Source organism: Triticum dicoccoides, chromosome 5B, assembly GCF_002162155.2.
Source record: "Triticum dicoccoides isolate Atlit2015 ecotype Zavitan chromosome 5B, WEW_v2.0, whole genome shotgun sequence".
Taxonomy (NCBI): Eukaryota; Viridiplantae; Streptophyta; class Magnoliopsida; order Poales; family Poaceae; genus Triticum; species Triticum dicoccoides.
This window is the reverse complement of record NC_041389.1, coordinates 228,009,956-228,026,465: the sequence shown is the minus strand read 5'-3', so window position 1 is coordinate 228,026,465 and position 16,510 is coordinate 228,009,956. Positions and strand designations below refer to the sequence as shown.

The 16,510-nt window shown below is 49.7% G+C and overlaps 1 protein-coding gene across 11 annotated transcripts; it reads left to right on the top strand.

Annotated features, from left to right (window-relative positions):
- The first annotated feature begins 6,457 nt into the window (after positions 1-6,457).
- LOC119308161 lies at positions 6,458-13,591 on the top strand. 11 transcript variants are annotated; one of them, XR_005149875.1, is made up of 8 exons: positions 6,458-6,823; positions 6,899-7,023; positions 7,712-7,791; positions 7,855-7,968; positions 8,106-8,184; positions 9,180-9,247; positions 10,355-10,433; positions 13,573-13,591. XR_005149875.1 is itself a non-coding variant. In XM_037584284.1 (8 exons), the coding sequence occupies exons 1-5, from the start codon at positions 6,574-6,576 to the stop codon at positions 8,146-8,148; spliced, it is 618 nt and encodes a 205-aa protein (XP_037440181.1). In that variant the 5' UTR covers positions 6,458-6,573; the 3' UTR covers positions 8,149-8,184; positions 9,180-9,247; positions 10,355-10,433; positions 10,992-11,389. The 11 variants fall into 11 exon arrangements, 2 of the variants coding, with proteins under 2 accessions (XP_037440181.1, XP_037440180.1); XR_005149878.1 differs by lacking the exon at positions 13,573-13,591 and adding an exon at positions 10,992-11,389 and having other exon boundaries at positions 6,934-7,023; positions 7,715-7,791; XR_005149877.1 differs by lacking the exon at positions 13,573-13,591 and adding an exon at positions 10,992-11,389 and having other exon boundaries at positions 6,934-7,023.
- The last annotated feature ends 2,919 nt before the right edge of the window (positions 13,592-16,510 follow it).

Sequence of the window (16,510 nt, the reverse complement as noted above, 5' to 3'; positions counted from 1 at the left end):
TATTCGGCTAGAGGAAGAAGAAGGGCAAGGCTAGGTCTCCTCTTCTTTTTATAGGGTGTGGGAAACTCTAAGAGATCAATCCTTTGCATGGGTGCCCTGGGGGATTTATATAGGCCTACCCCCCAGGGGTACAATGGTAATTCGGTTGGGTGTGGACCTAGGTCGTCAGTGCCTATGGCCGTCGGCTTCTCTGCCGGCCACTGGGGCCCGCTGACTGGTGGGTCCCGCCGGCTGCCGGGCTCTAGGCCGACAGGCTGGGCCCACCACATGTGAGCCCTGTCGGCTGCTCATTACTATAGCCTTGCCCCTGATGACGATGACTTAGTCGGGGCGGGTGTGGCTACAGTGCCGCTGCTTGGCGGGCGTTCACTGTAGCCGCTCCCCGTCTTATCTGGTTAATGGTGCACAAACTTCCAGGGGGAGGGTAGGCCGGCAGTTGGGAGCCGGCCTCCCCCTGTGCCGACTGGTCTGGTTATGCCACTTTCTAGCAGCTCACTGGCTGGTAGGGCCCGCCGCCTATGGGCCGTACCGACAGCTCGTCGTGGGGGCATGGCCGTTTTGCCATGGATGATGTCATGGTCAATGTGGCAACAGTGCCGCGCCGGGCGGGGGATGGCGGCCCGTTACGTGGCACTGTTGCCATGCCCGCTCCGAGATTCAGGGGTGGCAGGCTGCACTGTAGCCACGCCCCGTCCTGTCACCGTTATGTGGGCGCAAACTTTGAGGATGCATGGGGTGGGCCGCCTGCTAGAGGTCAGCCACTCTAGTGGCCGCCTGCTAGGAGTCGGTCCACTTTGGGACTGCTTACTGAACCTCGACGCCTTCCCGCAGCCAGCCGCTTTACCAGCCACCACAAGAAGGCGACCCTTCAACTCGGATGCTTGAGGGGCGCAGTCGGCCCAATGTCTTAAAAAGCCAGGGGGAGCTTATAGGGCTACCCATGGTCATTTACTCCGACAGTAGTCCCCAAAGCTGGTGGGGCTTCACGGCTGAGAGGAGGGCAAGAAGCCCAAGCAACTTCCTACTCTGAAGAGCCGACAGCTAGGAGCCGGTCATGACCAGGCACGCCGTCTTGAAGATTTCAAAGTGTGAAGGAGGGAACCAGGTGGCGCATGCGCCGGGCGACGGGCTGGCCGCCTGCTGTCCGCGTGCCACGCGGCACCAGCCGGCTAGACCAGCCTGCCAGCCCACGCGCGTGACGGGACGTCGCTGCAGTCTGGGGCCCGCCACTACCGCGCCTCAGCCCACGCACGAATCCGTTGTGGCCGAGGCGGGCAGTTGGCATTCCGGGCGCGGTTAATACATGCTTTTATGGCGCGATAAACGCGGGGTCATGGGGGAGTGGGCGCAGTTAATCCCACGACCCCCACGCCCCGCCCCCTCGGCTTCGCCGTTCTGGGGCTATAAGTAGGAGGGAGGGGGTGGCAGACTCACACGCGCCCACCCCCTCCTTCGCCATTCTTCTTCTTTCTCGTTCTTCTGCTGCTGCGTCCGCTGCCGCACGCGCCTCCGACCACCCTGCTGCGCTGCTGCTCGCCGCCTTAAGGCCGCGCACACGCCGCCGCGCCCCCCATCCATCAAGATTCTCGAGCCCATGGTGCGCTCCGGAGCGTGGGACGGCTCCAACGTCCATGGGGACCACATCGATTTCCTCCGCCGGACGTGGCGGCTGCTCGGCGAGGACTATGTGAAGGTTCGCCTGGCGCCCAGAAGGGAGATCTCGCCGGTGCCAGAAGAGGGCGAGCGCGTCATATTCCGGTCGCACTGCCTGCGCGGCCTTAGCCTGCCGGCAAGCGGCTTCCTCCGCTCCTTCCTTGACTTCTACGGCCCCGAGCCGCATCACCTCACGCCAAACACAGTGGTGCTGCTATCCGCCTTCGTCACCCTCAACGAAGGCTTTCTCGACGTCCTCCCCACCCTTGAACTCCGGGGCGAGTTCTTCTACACGAATCTCGGCACCGTCATCAAGGGGGTAGCAGCGCAGTGCGGCGCCTTCATCGCGGTGCGGAGGCCGGCCGCCGACAACCTCTTCCCGTCCATCATGCTGATATAGTTGGTCAAGATGTGGCAGCAGTCGTACTTCTACGTGAAGAGCGTCCACCCGGAAGGCGACTGGGTCAACCTGCTAGCCTACGCAGCCAGCCCACCGACTGGAGCGTGCGCCAACTGGTCATACCGGCCCAAGACGCTGTTGGTTGCTGGTGCTGCCACCGTCGCGTGGCTCAAGGTGATGGTGAAGTCGGAGGGCCTCATCGGGCCGGACTTGCTGACCGCCTTCGTGGTGCGCCGGGTGCTTCCCCTCCAAGGTCGGACGCACCTGATATGCCAAATGAGCGGGCACCGGGACCCGAGCCGGATGTGCACCAAGGAGATGCCATACACGGAGGTGGCTCACTTGGTGAACTACATCTCGAACTGCAAGCTCTCGGAGGAGGAGTGGCGGTTCGGCAAGGAGCCGTACTCGCGCGCGCATCCTCCACCTACGGTAAGCCTTCGCCTCTTTCTTTTCTCGTTTAGTTGTCGGGTTCTCTTTGGCCGTCTTGACCAAACGGCTATGAAACAGGGCGACGTCATCCAGCCGGTAGCCGGCGTCTCGGGGCCGGTCTGCAAGTTTCTCCCCGACCGGGCGGAGAGCCACGTGGACGACCCCGACTTGGGGGCGGCCGCCCTGGAAGACGACGCCACAGGCGGTGGCGGCGAGGTAGGCGGCTCTAGAGCCGGAGGCGGCCTCGAGGACTGTCCTAATGATGATGACGAAGAGGCCGTCCCGCGCCGCCAGCCGGCGTCCGACCAAGTGGGTGCGAGCTCATCTGCTGCGTTGGCTGCCCGAGGCGGTGCGCAAAAACGCCGGGCCGCACTGTCGATGTACGACAGCCAGCCGAAGAAGCCCAAGAGCTCGGCGGCGGCGACCAAGCGTGAGGAGGCGACCGCTAGGGCGAACCTCTTCTGGAAGGTTGTGAAGGAGCCCCCGAAAGTTTCCGCATAAGTACCGGCTTCTTATCGTGTCCTTTCTTCTTTTTTCTTGCAAAATGTCCTTCTGAGTTTTTTTCTACTTGCTTAAACCGGGCCCCGCTCTCTCTTGAGCGGTCAGCCGCCGTCTCCGTGGTGGGGACGGCAAAGGGCTCTGCCAACACCCGCCGCGTGGATCCGCGCACCGAGCTCATGGCGGCGACAGAGAGGAATGTGCGGGAGGCACACGAGGAGCAAGAGGCGGAGCGGTAGAAGGCGGTGGCTGCCAAGGCGGCGCAGGAGGAGGCGAACGAGGTCGCGAAGGCACAAGCCGACTCCCCTGCCAAGGCCCAGGCGGACGCTGTGGCTGAAGCATGGGTGGGAGAGGCCACACACGGCCAACCCCCACAACTCATCATCCCCCTTCACGCCGTGCCGCCCGCACCCGAAGACTCGGCAGTGCCGCCTGAAGGAGCCGGTGGTGACCAGCCGGTCATGGAGGAGGGGGCAACGACATCGCCCCGGGGACGGAAGTGACTCCACCGGCCCCAATCGTGGCGAACCAAGGCGGCCAGCCCAACGCGCGGCCAGTGCCGTCGGCTGGTGGCGGACCAGCGGCGGGGGCGGACCCCGTGGTCCAATCTCCGGTACGCCAGCGCGTGGGGAAGGCGGCCTCGGCGCCGCACCCGCGGGTGGCCAGGGGTGCGAGTTCGTCGACCCTAGAATTGGAGGCGGTCAGCGTCAGCTCGCCGGATTGGACGCCTGGGGGCTGGACAACCGTGCTGAACGAGGCAGCACAAGACGTTCGGGCCCGACTACAGGCTCAGGGCACCCCCCCTTCGCAACTACAACCAGGATTTCTTGGCGACGCGAACGACCATCTGGGTAAGCCTCTTGCTTTTTTGTTTCTTATTCTTGTATTCTTCCGTGGGGGCGCGTCAGCGCACCCACTAGGTGTAGTCCCCGAGTTCCGGGCCGGCTGCTGAGCAGGCGGCCTGGAACTTCAAAGTAAGCTCGGGTGCTGACTTGTTTTCTCTTGTCTATCTATCCTTTTTGCAGGACTATCATAACCTCCGTGCGGCCGCCTTCAACTCCCATGTCCGGGAGCTGTCCCTGCAGACTACCGACTTGTCCGAAAGCCGGAGTAAGAATTCTGCTTTCTTTCTCTCGTGGGGGCGCGTCAGCGCACCCACTGGGTGTAGTCCCCGAGATTCGGGCCGACTGCTGAGAAGTCGGGCCGAATCTCTTTTGGCGACTTCTTGCTTATTGTTTCTTCTTCTTTGTTGTCTTTGTAGAGGCCAACACCACCTTGCAGCAGCAACTGGGTGAGGCCCAAACCACACTGCGCACCAAGGAGGCGGAGTGCAGCACGGTGGCCCAGGAGCGCGATCGCCTGGCCAAGCAGCTAGCTGACCAGGAGAAGCGTCACCAGGCAGCCCTCCAGGCGGTGAAGGACAACGAGATCGCCCTCCAAGCCGAGTACGAGACCCAGGTGGCAAACTGGGCCTAATCGGAGCGGGCGTCGAGCGACGGCTACGGCCAAGTTGAGGACATGGTCGACGGTGAGTTGCCTTCCATCTCTTTCCTTCGTCTGCCGCCTGTTATCTGGTCCGGCTTCTGACTTCGTGTTCCCTTTTTCTTCTTTGCACAGAGTATTTCCCCGGCTACTCCGTTGCCGCCAGCCAAGCCATCGAGGCCCACCGCGAAGCACGAAGGCGGGCTGGTGCAGAGATTGCATCGAATGCCCGCCGGACACTCGAGGAGCAGCTCCTGGCCATCCAGGCCCGTCTCCAGCTGCCCCCCGGATGCTCCACCGCCTTTAGCGCGTTGGAGCCTAGGTGCTTTCCGCCCTCTGGCCCGACACGCTAAAGGGACTGCCGACTGGGGGACTGCCGACTGGCTGGAAGTGACAGTCACCCGCTTCGAGGCATGGAAGGCTTCTTCGGCCCGGGCAGGCGCTGGAGTTTGTCAGGGCGTGGTACCCTGGGATGGATCTAGCCCAGTTGTCCATGTTCCGGTAGGAGGCCAACGAGGAGTTGGTGGCGGTGAGGCCCGCTATCATTCATTGCGCCGCGGCAATCGCAGACTACACCGACACCAGCGTCTTCGTTCCTGAGTTGAACGAAGACGGTGTTGAGATGCCGGCGGACTTTTTCGGGCCGAACCCGGAGGATGGTGAGGACTCGCCAGAGGAGATCGACTCCGGCGACAAGGGCGAGGGCGAGGACGAGGACGGCGAAGACGTCGCACCAGACAGTGGAGCATATGGCCAGCCTCAACCTGACTGTGCCTCTAGCAACGAGGCGCATGCGAACACGCTGACTGCTGCTGGTGACGACCAAGCCGAGACTCGCCATCCGGCCACTCCACCAGCCAGCGCTGCTGTCTCCACCGACCTAGAAGGCTCGCTTGCTGCTCCCTTGGTCTAGGAGGCCACTTTTATCTTTATCCTCCTGTCTAGTAGTCTTTTGAACAATATTTGTTAAATTTGCGTAGTTCCACCCACTAGGGGTGTATTCAAACTATGTTGAATCGTGGCTTAAAAAGCCTTTCTTCATGTAAATATTATCTCGCATGCGCTATGCTTGTGTCGGGTTTCGACTCTGCTTGCTTTTTGATCCTTTTGGCTTTTCCTTTGCCACCCTCCCTTGGCTGCCGCCTTCCCAGCTGAACAGCCGCTCTGCGGTCTGTGGCTGGGAAAACATTTAGCCATTTGGGAGGGCAAGTACTTTAGCCTTTTTAGGTCATGGCATAGGTAAGTGGGAAGCCGGCCGGCCGGCTGCTTAGCAGCCGGTCGGCAAGGCGGGGAGCCGGCTTATGTTATGTAAGTGCGTTGGTCCTTAGTCATTTTTCATGTGGGCACCATTTCCTGCCTATGACTCTTGCCAGCCGGACAGTCGCTACTTGTCTGACTGCAGGTAGCACTAACATAATACAAGGCGGCAAGTCTCCGGGCCGACTGGTCGAACCCGGTGCAGGACGAGAAAAATGCAGCAACACATTCATAGGCATAATACTTATCATATAGATAAAAATGGGTAGTCCCCGAGTGCTCCTCGGGGGACCCGATGTCTTGTACTTAATACAAAAGATAGCATGATACATACTGCATCAACTGTAAAATCTTCGAAGGAGATTGGCGTTCCATGGGTGTTCCGACTCCTTGCCGGAGTCATCTCTCTTGCGTGCCTTGGGCTTCTGTGCATCGATCAGGTAATTTAAAACAAAACAGAAGCTAGCCAACTCACCTCCAGAACGCTTCCCCGATTGCAAGCTTCGTTGGTCGTTCGATCTGTTTTCTGGCGCGTGTGAGCCGTTGGATCTTCACAGCGGTTAAAACTAATTTCACCCTCGTGGTTGTTTTCGTTGTCCAATCCGCACCGCAGTTGGATGGGTGGTGGGCTCGCGCGGCGCGCTAGTTGGCTGGGTTGCGTGCTTTCGCGTGCAGGGCGTTTTTGCCCAATCCGCACCGCATGCTCCGCACCCAATCCCCCGTCTCCCCAAGGCCCCAGCCCCCACCCCCCACCGGACAAACCCTAGCCTCACATCCCGCACTCCTCCCTCCTCCTCCTTCCTCGTTAGCCGGTGCCGCCGTTCTGCCTCCCTCCTCTCTGTCCTACAACCATGCCGCCGGGAGGAAGCCGCCGTCCGTGGCGCCATACCCCTGTCGAGGTGCTGCGCATGCTTCGTTCCCCACAGCCCCTCCCTCATCCTCGGTCGTCACCGCCGTTGCCTGCTACTCCCCTCCACCACCGTTGCTGCTTATGGGTCGGATCTGGCGTTGGTGGGTCGGAGCTCGAGCTAGAGGCCGAGATGGGGAAGGTCAAAAAAGGAGACCGGATGGAGGTGCTCGAGGCCGAGGAAGCTGGAGATGGTGAGATCGCTCTCCCCATATCTATTCTCTTAGTTTTTCCTCTTCAAACCTTCATTGATGGTCTCTCTCCCTCAGCACAACTAGCTTCACTGGCCATCCGGTGGTTGCAGCATGGGGCAACGCTCCAGTCGTGATGTGGTGGAGCTGCGCAGGAGGGGGAGGAGGCTGGCGACAGGGAACTGGGCCAGGGAGGAGGCAAGGTCTGTGTTGTCCCGTGTTTTTCTCTTCGCATTTTTCTCCTACCATGCATATGTTTGTTGCCAGAGTGGATCCATGCCACCTAATTCTTGATAAATAATGAGTGCCAAGATATATATGCTGACATGTGAGTTAATTATTTGGAAAAAAAATATAATCATAATATATGTATTGCCAACAATTTTTATGTTTGAAGCAACCAATTTTGTGAAAAGAGTAGAGAGAAAGATACATGTGCGATTTCCTTGATGTTACAGCAGATGGATACTCGATCTTTAAACATAAGCATAGATGAATAGGTAAAAATTCAGGGAAAGACCAATGAAATAGTTGTATGTACATATGTGCCAATTTTTTACCTGGTTGCCTGGTTGCATTATTTATCCGGTTTCAATTCAGCTTGAGTAGATTGTTATCCGTGAGTGATACTTGCTACTATTTGTCGCCATGCACCAATTTGCATACCTATTTTAGGCACAGAAACCAACCATTATCTACTACTTACCTTTCTATCTCGACATATGCTTGTGATGCATCGTGCTACCAGAGGCCAGCATTATCCAGTATCATAGCGACACTAAAAATGCCTATTGCTTACTCCGCATATTTTCTCATCTGATTTCTCATTTATAGATATTAATTTTTATAGATATTAATTTCCTTTCATGGGAGGCCTTCATTACATTTCAGCAGCGGTTGCGGATGTGGTCGGCGGTTGAGGGAGGGTCACCGACTAGAGCAGCAGGAGCAAGGAGCTCGAGGAGGTTCAGGTTTGCCTATACATCCTCTCTCTTTCCTCCACTTTGTCTCATGCATGAGGGTGTTGGCTGCAGGGGCGCCGAGAAGAATGGAAGGCAGAGCTCTGTGAGGGCAGGACTGCAGGAGCTGACGATGGTCATGGTTTGCCTCTACTACATCGTCTGCCAAAGACCGATCCAGAAGATATGGTAACTACTATTGATGGACGTATTTTATGTATAAGTTAACCATCTCAATCCTCATCTATTCATTTCAAAAGAAAATTGTGTTGTCTGAAGTTCGTGTGCGAACACTATATTACGAATTTACTATCATTTTTTCACAGGTTCTTGATTATCTATAGCCTTCCATGCTGGGCTTCTCTCTGATAAACAAAGGAGATGATATTGCAATATGCTAACCAGGTAACTTCCTTTATGATCTGCTTTGCCTTTTACCATTATTTGATTTGATGCAACCTAATTTGTGAAAAGTTAGGTAATAGGTAGGAGGGCAGATTAGTTTTCCTGCAAGTATGGATTTGCATTTGTGGATTCAGTTCTCCATGCCATTCATCATGCAAGTAACTTGTTACTTACCTCCTACCAGTAGTTTCAGGTAGGCATCCATGAAGCACATGAAAAACTGCAATGATATGTATGAGCAGTTATCTGTCAATTTGTTTGTTCCAAGCTATTGAAAACTGCAATGATATGTATGAGCAGTTATCTGGCAAGACAAGAGATTATAGGAAATTGTTCATCACGGTCATGTGTATTTAAACCTATAAGGTCCTCTGGACAACTCGCTCCCAGGAAGGTCCCCTATTTGAAGCTTCGCTGGCCATTTGACCCGTGCCCTGCTGCTCTTTGGGCACAACCTCCTGAACCCTAGCCCCAATCCATAACCGCATCCTCACTCCCTCATCCTGCCTCCCTCCTCTCTGTCCAGCGCCCACCACGAGCACACCGCCAGGAGGAAGCCGCTGTCCGCAGCGTCGTGCCGCTGCTGGGGGAGCCTGCACTAGGAATTAACTTTGCCCGGGATGGTATGAATGATAAAGATTGGTTATCACTCATTGGGGTGCATAACGATTCGTGGCTACTGTTGGTGGCCTTCTATTTTGGAGAAAGGTTTGGGTTCAACAAGGAATCTAGGCATTTCATTTGTTATTTTGCTAAGTGTTTTGCTTGGTGTCAACAACATTTTTCTGCTTAATAGTTTCGTGTTTGAGTGTCATGTTCTTGTCTTTTGGTAGCATTGTATTGCTTCTGGTGTACCTAACTTTTATGTAGTTGTAAACTCTTGCTGATGGTGTAATTAAATCAGACTTCTTACAGTCTTTTCTTCTTTTGTAAAAGCATGGATAGGTAAGAAAAATATGTTTTTGTTTTATTCACTGTGCTGTTTTGAAGCGAAGATTGATAGCCAGACGCTTGCGGCAGCCGCACAACACGTGAGGTCCAGCCGCAATAGCTCTTCCCCAAGGTATCTTGCCCCCTCATGCCCTCATTTCTTCCTCTCGCTTCTCACATGTATACATGCCCAATAAACGTTGTACTGATGTAGTCCATCGAATGTAGAGAACTAATGGTCAATTAATTCTCTCACTCATCAATTTACAAACTCAGGATTTTCTTTCACATGGGGCTTGGCATGTTTACGTTCAATTGTGTGGATTTTGGTGTATTGTGTGATTGTTCCCTGATTTTTTTGAAGGGTCTGGCTAAGGCACGGTTCTAGCAACAACTAGACAACGACCAACCTGAGTTGATAGGTTACAGATGGAAGTTCTTTTTCTTTTTTGAGATATATGCCTACGGTTTCAACTTACTGTGGTAGATAGTTTTAACATTATTTGTGCAGACAAAATGTGTATATCTCATTTTACATTGCAACCAGATTAAAACAATCCTATGTATACTATATAAACATAGAGAATTATATCCACATCATGCCTAACAGTCTATTGTTTCTTTCTGCTTAAATGATTGACATCCAAAGAAGCAATACAGTCACATTACTACACTCCATGGATCCTTCTCTATATCTCAATATAAGCACTCTTATCCAGCTAGGATTTGTGTTTTTTCACTTTCTAAAATGGAAAGGAAAAAATCTGTCTATTGATTGTTTTGAAGATATTGTTCTTAGTCATTTTAAATTGTTGAATCCTATACCTATTGGTTATAAATACCTCCACGGAATATTTAGGGATTGAACAAACAAGTAAGTGGAAGATCCTTTATATTTGGAGATTCGTAGATCTATATTGTCTGTACAATCAATCCTCTGCTTTTTCTTATGCGAGTAAACTCAATGAAATGTCTACTATTGGTGCCAGATTAAATTGTCTTTTGCTGCTAGCTTATACGACATCTGTTCCCAACTTCTCTCTAAAAGTGTCTTAGTTTGTTGAGAAAATTTGCCACTTGCTTTTTTTATTTGCTTTATAGTATCCCAATCTAAATAGTATTACTACCGAGAGAAATAGAACTATTTTCATTTCAATTGTTCAAGACCATCTAATTTTTATTAGAAGGAATTTTGTAGATAGGAAATCTGATGCTTGGCGGTCTCTGCAATGCTGTTTAGTCACTGCAGGTACTAAAGATAAATGGTTGCTTTTTGAGATGGCAAATTCACAATCTATTCTGCCTTGGTGTCAATAAAGGTAAATTTGGTCCACCATATCTTATGAACAATGGAATTTGTCAATCTGAAGGTGTGCATCATTACTATTCTTGCTTTATGGTTGCCTTCCGAGTGCACTTTTATTAGTTTTAACATATTAATTTTAATATGCTTGATTGACCATATTATATATTTCACTTCACCGGGGTGGTTGGTGGAAGTGTTGGTTAAAATATTTTATACAGTTGAATATTCTTGATTCACTATTTTGTAGCCTGCTCTTAGTTGTATAGTATTAATTCTTAAAACTTAATCACTTAAAATTAGTTAATTTAATGAGTTGTTTCACTATTTTCAAATAAGTAGTTTCAGCCCACACTATGTCCTAAAACTTATTCTTACTGCCTTTTATGACTTAAATGTAACCATTGGCATATAATCTCATGTCTTAAAATCTTAGTTGAGAATGTATTAAAAGTTATAAGATCTGGAGTTTCCACTATATTTCATCTAGCGGTACTCCCAGTAATTGATTATTAAGAGCACAAACGATCATAGGATGTACATTCAGTTACTGGAAAATGCTTTTATCTTGCAGGCCAGTTTTACATTTACTTTTTCAATAATGAGATGACTATGAACAAAGTATCAAGTTTTTTGTCTTGGCATTACTGCCGCCGTGTACGGATGGTTATTGAAAGAAAAAGGATTCAAGCGGCATACCTTCACTTGATATATGCTTTAACCGCAAGAACTGTTGTTATTTTCTTTTCCTTTCCTGCAATGATGGTAGTTCGCCTTTGATTCTAGAAGTCGCAAAGGAGTGAAGGATAGAGATTTCCATTGTCGTTGAATTGGTGGGATTGTCACCAAGTTAGTGTTGCAGATTGTTTCTATTTTAGAGCAAGAAGCCAAATCGTTGTTCATTGTAAATGTTGAAAAACTTGTATACTGTCACTTCTATATCTATTATAAACTTTCGTTCCTGGTGTGGTACTTACCAATCTTGGTTTGCCCTTCCATTGCAGCAGACCAATATGTCCTTGTCTCTTCCAAAAAATATATATCTCATTTCAAGTTTCCGCGTCTATTATAGTAGAACATGTCATAAACATGGTGCTTGGCATCATTTGTCAAGTTCCCTTCAAAAAAGAAGAGATGTCTATAGAGAGTGGCTCCATAACTAAAGAGATGACAAATGTTGTTGTTTGCTCAGCTTACTTAAAAAATTAAGAAATTACAATGCATGTGAACTATAGAGGTTGTGAAGTACAAAATGTTATGGATCCAGAGGAGTGGGAGGGGAGAGTTTACCAAGGACAAATGTGACTATGGATTCCTAAGTTCCATCTAACATAGCAAAATTCTGTAGATAGAATGCCTGCATTTTGAAAAATCTATTACATAGTTTGTGACTACGTTTCTTTCAATTTTCATTATTAAAAGGTTCCTTATTATTGTCAAATTTTCAAGTATTTATTCAAATAACTCTTGGTTTGAAATGAGACTTTGCGCCATTTGACGCAACGGGTGATGTTATTATACATCTTATTGTAGTGAGTAAACCTTCCATTCTTATTATAGACTTCATTCTTTTTTTATCAAGGTGGGTTAATTTGTTAGCTTATGTGCTTTCCCACAACTAAACCAACTAAATCATGGATTTTCTTTTCGATGTGTACATGGATTTTCTTTTCGATGTGTACATGGATTCAACGGGTCTCTACGCCATTTGGCGCAATGGATGGCATGTGGACCTCTCACATGCTTATGCACCCAAAAGCACAACACAAAGAGGTTTCTTTTTTTCGTGCAAATGGAAAATAAAAGTTTGGTGCAAACAGTGTTAAAAATATATATTCTTAATTGGCCTTTACATCTTATACAAATTTTTTTAAACTCTCATCATGATAACCATATTTTCGGCTAAAGCAATGCTTCCTTAGCTTGTTTGTACATATTATACAAATACACTTTTATTTCAAACTCGAACTTCACAATGTGATAAACATATTTTCAATATGTCATTGTTTCAAATAGGCTTTCCACTACTAATGTCTGCAAAATGAATCCATTTTCATTGACAACATGTCTTTAGCGGGTCTCTGCGCCATTTGACGCAACGGGTCAACTAGTAGGAATCGTTGCCCAAGGCCTTTCTGATGACGAAGGGGCCTTCCCAAGGGGCTGAGAGCTTCTGTTGGCCGGCTGTTCGCTAGATCTGCCGGAGCACAAGGTCACCCTCTTGGAAGGATCTTGGCTTGACCTTCTGAGTGTGGTAACGACGTAGGATCTGCTGGTAGACGGCCGACCGGCTGAGTGCCAACAGCCGGCCCTCTTCCAGCAGATCGACGTCGTCTTCTCGCGCTTCCTTCACCTCCGCTTCCGTGTACATGGTGACGCGAGGTGAGTCGAACTCGATGTCAGTTGGAATGACGGCCTCGGCACCATACACAAGGAAGAAAGGAGTGAAGCCGGTTGACTTGTTTGGAGTGGTGCGCAGGCTCCAGAGGACGGCCGACAGCTCATCGAGCCAACAACCGGCCGAGCGCTCTAGCGGATCGACCAGTCGGGGCTTGATGCCAGAGAGGATGAGGCCGTTTGCTCGCTACTTGGCCGTTTGACTATAGATGGGCAACGGACGCTAAGTCAAGTAGGATGCCCTGCATCGCGCAGAAACGTGCCAATGCTCCTTTGGCAAAAATGGTGCCATTGTCGGTGATGATGCTGTGTGGTATGCCATACCGGACGTTGATATCTGTGATGAAGATCACAGCAGTCGGCCCATTCAGCTTCTTGATTGGCTTTGCTTCAATCCACTTGGTTAACTTGTCTACGCCGTGTGCCGTCTTGAATGGGCCCACCATGTCCAACCCCCAGACGGCAAAGGTCCTAGTGAGGGGGTGGTCTTGAGTGCAGAAGCCGGCAGGTGTTGCTCGGAGCTGAACATCTGGCATCCCTTGCAGTGTTTGACTAAGTCCTTGGCATCTTCCAAAGCAGTCGGCCAAAAGAAACCATGGCAGAAAGCTTTGGCCACAAGTGATCTTGAGACCGCGTGGTGGCCACACTCGCCTCAATGGATGTCCTAGAGGATTGCCATGCCCTTCTCTGGCTCAATGCAACGCTGGAAGACTCCAGTCACGCTGCGCCTAACGAGCTCTCTGTTTACTATTGTGCAGGCTCCTGCACGCCGCTGAAATTGTCGAGCCGAGATCTCGTCAGTCGGCAGCTCTCTGTTCATCAGAAAGTTGAGGATGGGCTGGGCCCATGATGGAGTGATACGTCCATTTTGCATCATGCTTTTATATCGATATTTATTGCATTATGGGCTGTTATTACACGTTATGTCACAATACTTATGGCTATTCTCTCTTATTTTACAAGGTTTATCACGAAGAGGGAGAATGCCGGCAGCTGGGATTCTAGGCTGGAAAAGGAGCAAATATTGGAAAACTATTCTGCACAGCTCCAAAAGTCCTGAAACCCCACGAAAGTTATTTTTGGAATTAATAAGAATTATGGAGCGAAAGAAGCACCAGAGGGGGCCCACACCCTGGCCACGAGGGTGGGGGCGCGCCCACCCTTACAGGGCGCGCTCCCCTGCCTCGTGGGCCCCCTGGCAGCCCTCCGGTGCCCATCTTCTGCTATATGAAGTCTTTCACCCTAGAAAAAAATCAGAAGCAAGCTTACGGGACGAAACTCCACCACCACGAGGCGGAACCTTGGCGGAACCAATCTAGGGCTCCGGCGGAGCTGTTCCTCCAGGAAAACTTTCCTCCGGGAGGGGGAAATCATCACCATCATCATCACCAACGATCCTCTCATCGGGAGGGGGTCAATCTCCATCAACATCTTCACCAGCACCATCTCCTCTCAAACCCTAGTTCATCACTTGTATCCAACCTTTGTACCAAAACCTCAGCTTGGTACCTGTGGGTTGCTAGTAGTGTTGATTACTCCTTGTAGTTGATGCTAGTTGGTTTATCCGGTGGAAGATCATTTGTTCAGATCCTTAATGCATATTAATACTCCTTTAATCATGAACATGAATATGCTTTGTGAGTAGTTACATTTCTTCCTGAGGACATGGGTGAATTCTTGCTATTAGTAGTCATGTGAATTTGGTATTCGTTCGATATTTTGATGAGATGTATGTTGTCTCTCCTCTAGTGGTATTATGTGAACATTGAATACATGACACTTCACCATTGTTTGGGCCTAGAGGAAGGCATTGGGAAGTAATAAGTAGATGATGGGTTGCTAGAGTGACAGAAGCTTAAACCCTAGTTTATAAGTTGCTTCGTAAGGGGCTGATTTGGATCCATATGTCTCATGCTGTGGTTAGGTTTACCTTAATACTTCTTTTGTAGTTGCGGATGCTTGCAGTAGGGGTTAATCATAAGTGGGATGCTTGTCCAAGAAAGGGCAGCACCCAAGCACCGTGTGATATGGAAGTAATAAAAGTGACGGACTGCATAATAAAGGTCCATATCACAAGTGGCAATATAAAGTGACATTCTTTTGCATTAAGATTTCGTGCATCCAACCAAAAAGCACATGACAACCTCTGCTTCCCTCTGCGAAGGGCCTATCTTTTACTTTATGTCCTTTACCTTATGCAAGAGTCAAGGTGATCTTCACCTTTCCCTTTTTCATTTTATCCTTTGGCAAGCATCTCGTGTTGGAAAGATCCTGATATATATATCCAATTGGATGTAAGTTAGCATGAACTATTATTGTTGACATTACCCTTGAGGTAAAAGGTCGGGAGGCAGCACTATAAGCTCCTATCTTTCTCTGTGTCCGATTAAAACTCCATAACCATAAGTATTGCTTGAGTGTTAGCAATTGTGGAAGACTAAATGATAGTTGAGTATGTGGACTTGCTGAAAAGCTCTATTATTGACTCTTTCTGATGTTATGATAAATTGCAATTGCTTCAATGACTGAGATTATAGTTTGCTAGTTCTCAATGAAGTTTCTAAATCATACTTGACATTGTGAATAGATTGTTACTTGAGCATAAGAAATCATATGACAATATATATATATATATATGTTGTTCTTATAAGAATGATCATGATGCCCTCATGTCCGTATTTTATTTTTATCGACACCTCTATCTCTAAACATGTGGACATATTTTTCGATATCGGCTTCCGCTTGAGGACAAGCGAGATCTAAGCTTGGGGGAGTTGATACGTCCATTTTGCATCATGCTTTTATATCGATATTTATTGCATTATGGGCTGTTATTACACGTTATGTCACAATACTTATGGTATTCCCTCTCATTTTACAAGGTTTACATGAGAAGGGAGAATGCCGACAGCTGGGATTCTGGGCTGCAAAAGGAGCAAATATTGGAGACTTATTCTGCACGGCCCCAAAATTCCTGAAACTCCACAAAAGTCATTTTTGGAATTAATGATAATTATTGAGCGGAAGAAGTACCAGAGGGGGCCCACACCCTGGCCACGAGGGTGGGGGCGCGCCCAGCCTTACAGGGCGCGCCCCTGCCTCGTGGGCCCCCTAGCAGCCCTCCGGTGCCCATCTTCTGATATATGAAGTCTTTTACCCTAAAAAAAATCATAAGCAAGCGTACGGGACGAAACTCCAACGCCACAAGGCGGAACCAATCTAGGGCTCCGGCGGAGCTGTTCTGCCGGGGAAACTTCCCTCCGGGAGGGGGAAATCATCACCATCGTCATCACCAACGATCCTCTCATCAGGAGGGGGTCAATCTCCATCAACATCTTCACCAGCACCATCTCCTCTCAAACCCTAGTTCATCTCTTGTATCCAATCTTTCTACCAAAACCTCAGATTGGTACCTGTGGGTTGCTAGTAGTGTTGATTACTCCTTGTACTTGATGCTAGTTGGTTTATCCGGTGGAAGATTATTTGTTCGGATCCTTAATGCATATTAATACCCCTCTGATCATGAACATGAATATGCTTTGTGAGTAGTTACGTTTGTTCCTGAGGACATGGGTGAAGTCTTGCTATTAGTAGTCATGTAAATTTGGTATTCGTTCGATATTTTGATGAGATGTATGTTGTCTCTCCTCTAGTGGTGTTATCTGAACGTCGACTACATGACACTTCACCATTGTT

Bases quoted from the DNA above. Each gene is read 5' to 3' on its own strand.
- LOC119308161 (XM_037584283.1), top strand. From the start codon at position 6,574: ATGCCGCCGGGAGGAAGCCGCCGTCCGTGGCGCCATACCCCTGTCGAG. The intron at 7,024-7,670 runs GTCTGTGTTGTC...TAATTTTTATAG, and splicing joins TGGGCCAGGGAGGAGGCAAG to ATATTAATTTCCTTTCATGG. The intron at 7,969-8,105 runs GTAACTACTATT...ATTTTTTCACAG, and splicing joins AGACCGATCCAGAAGATATG to GTTCTTGATTATCTATAGCC.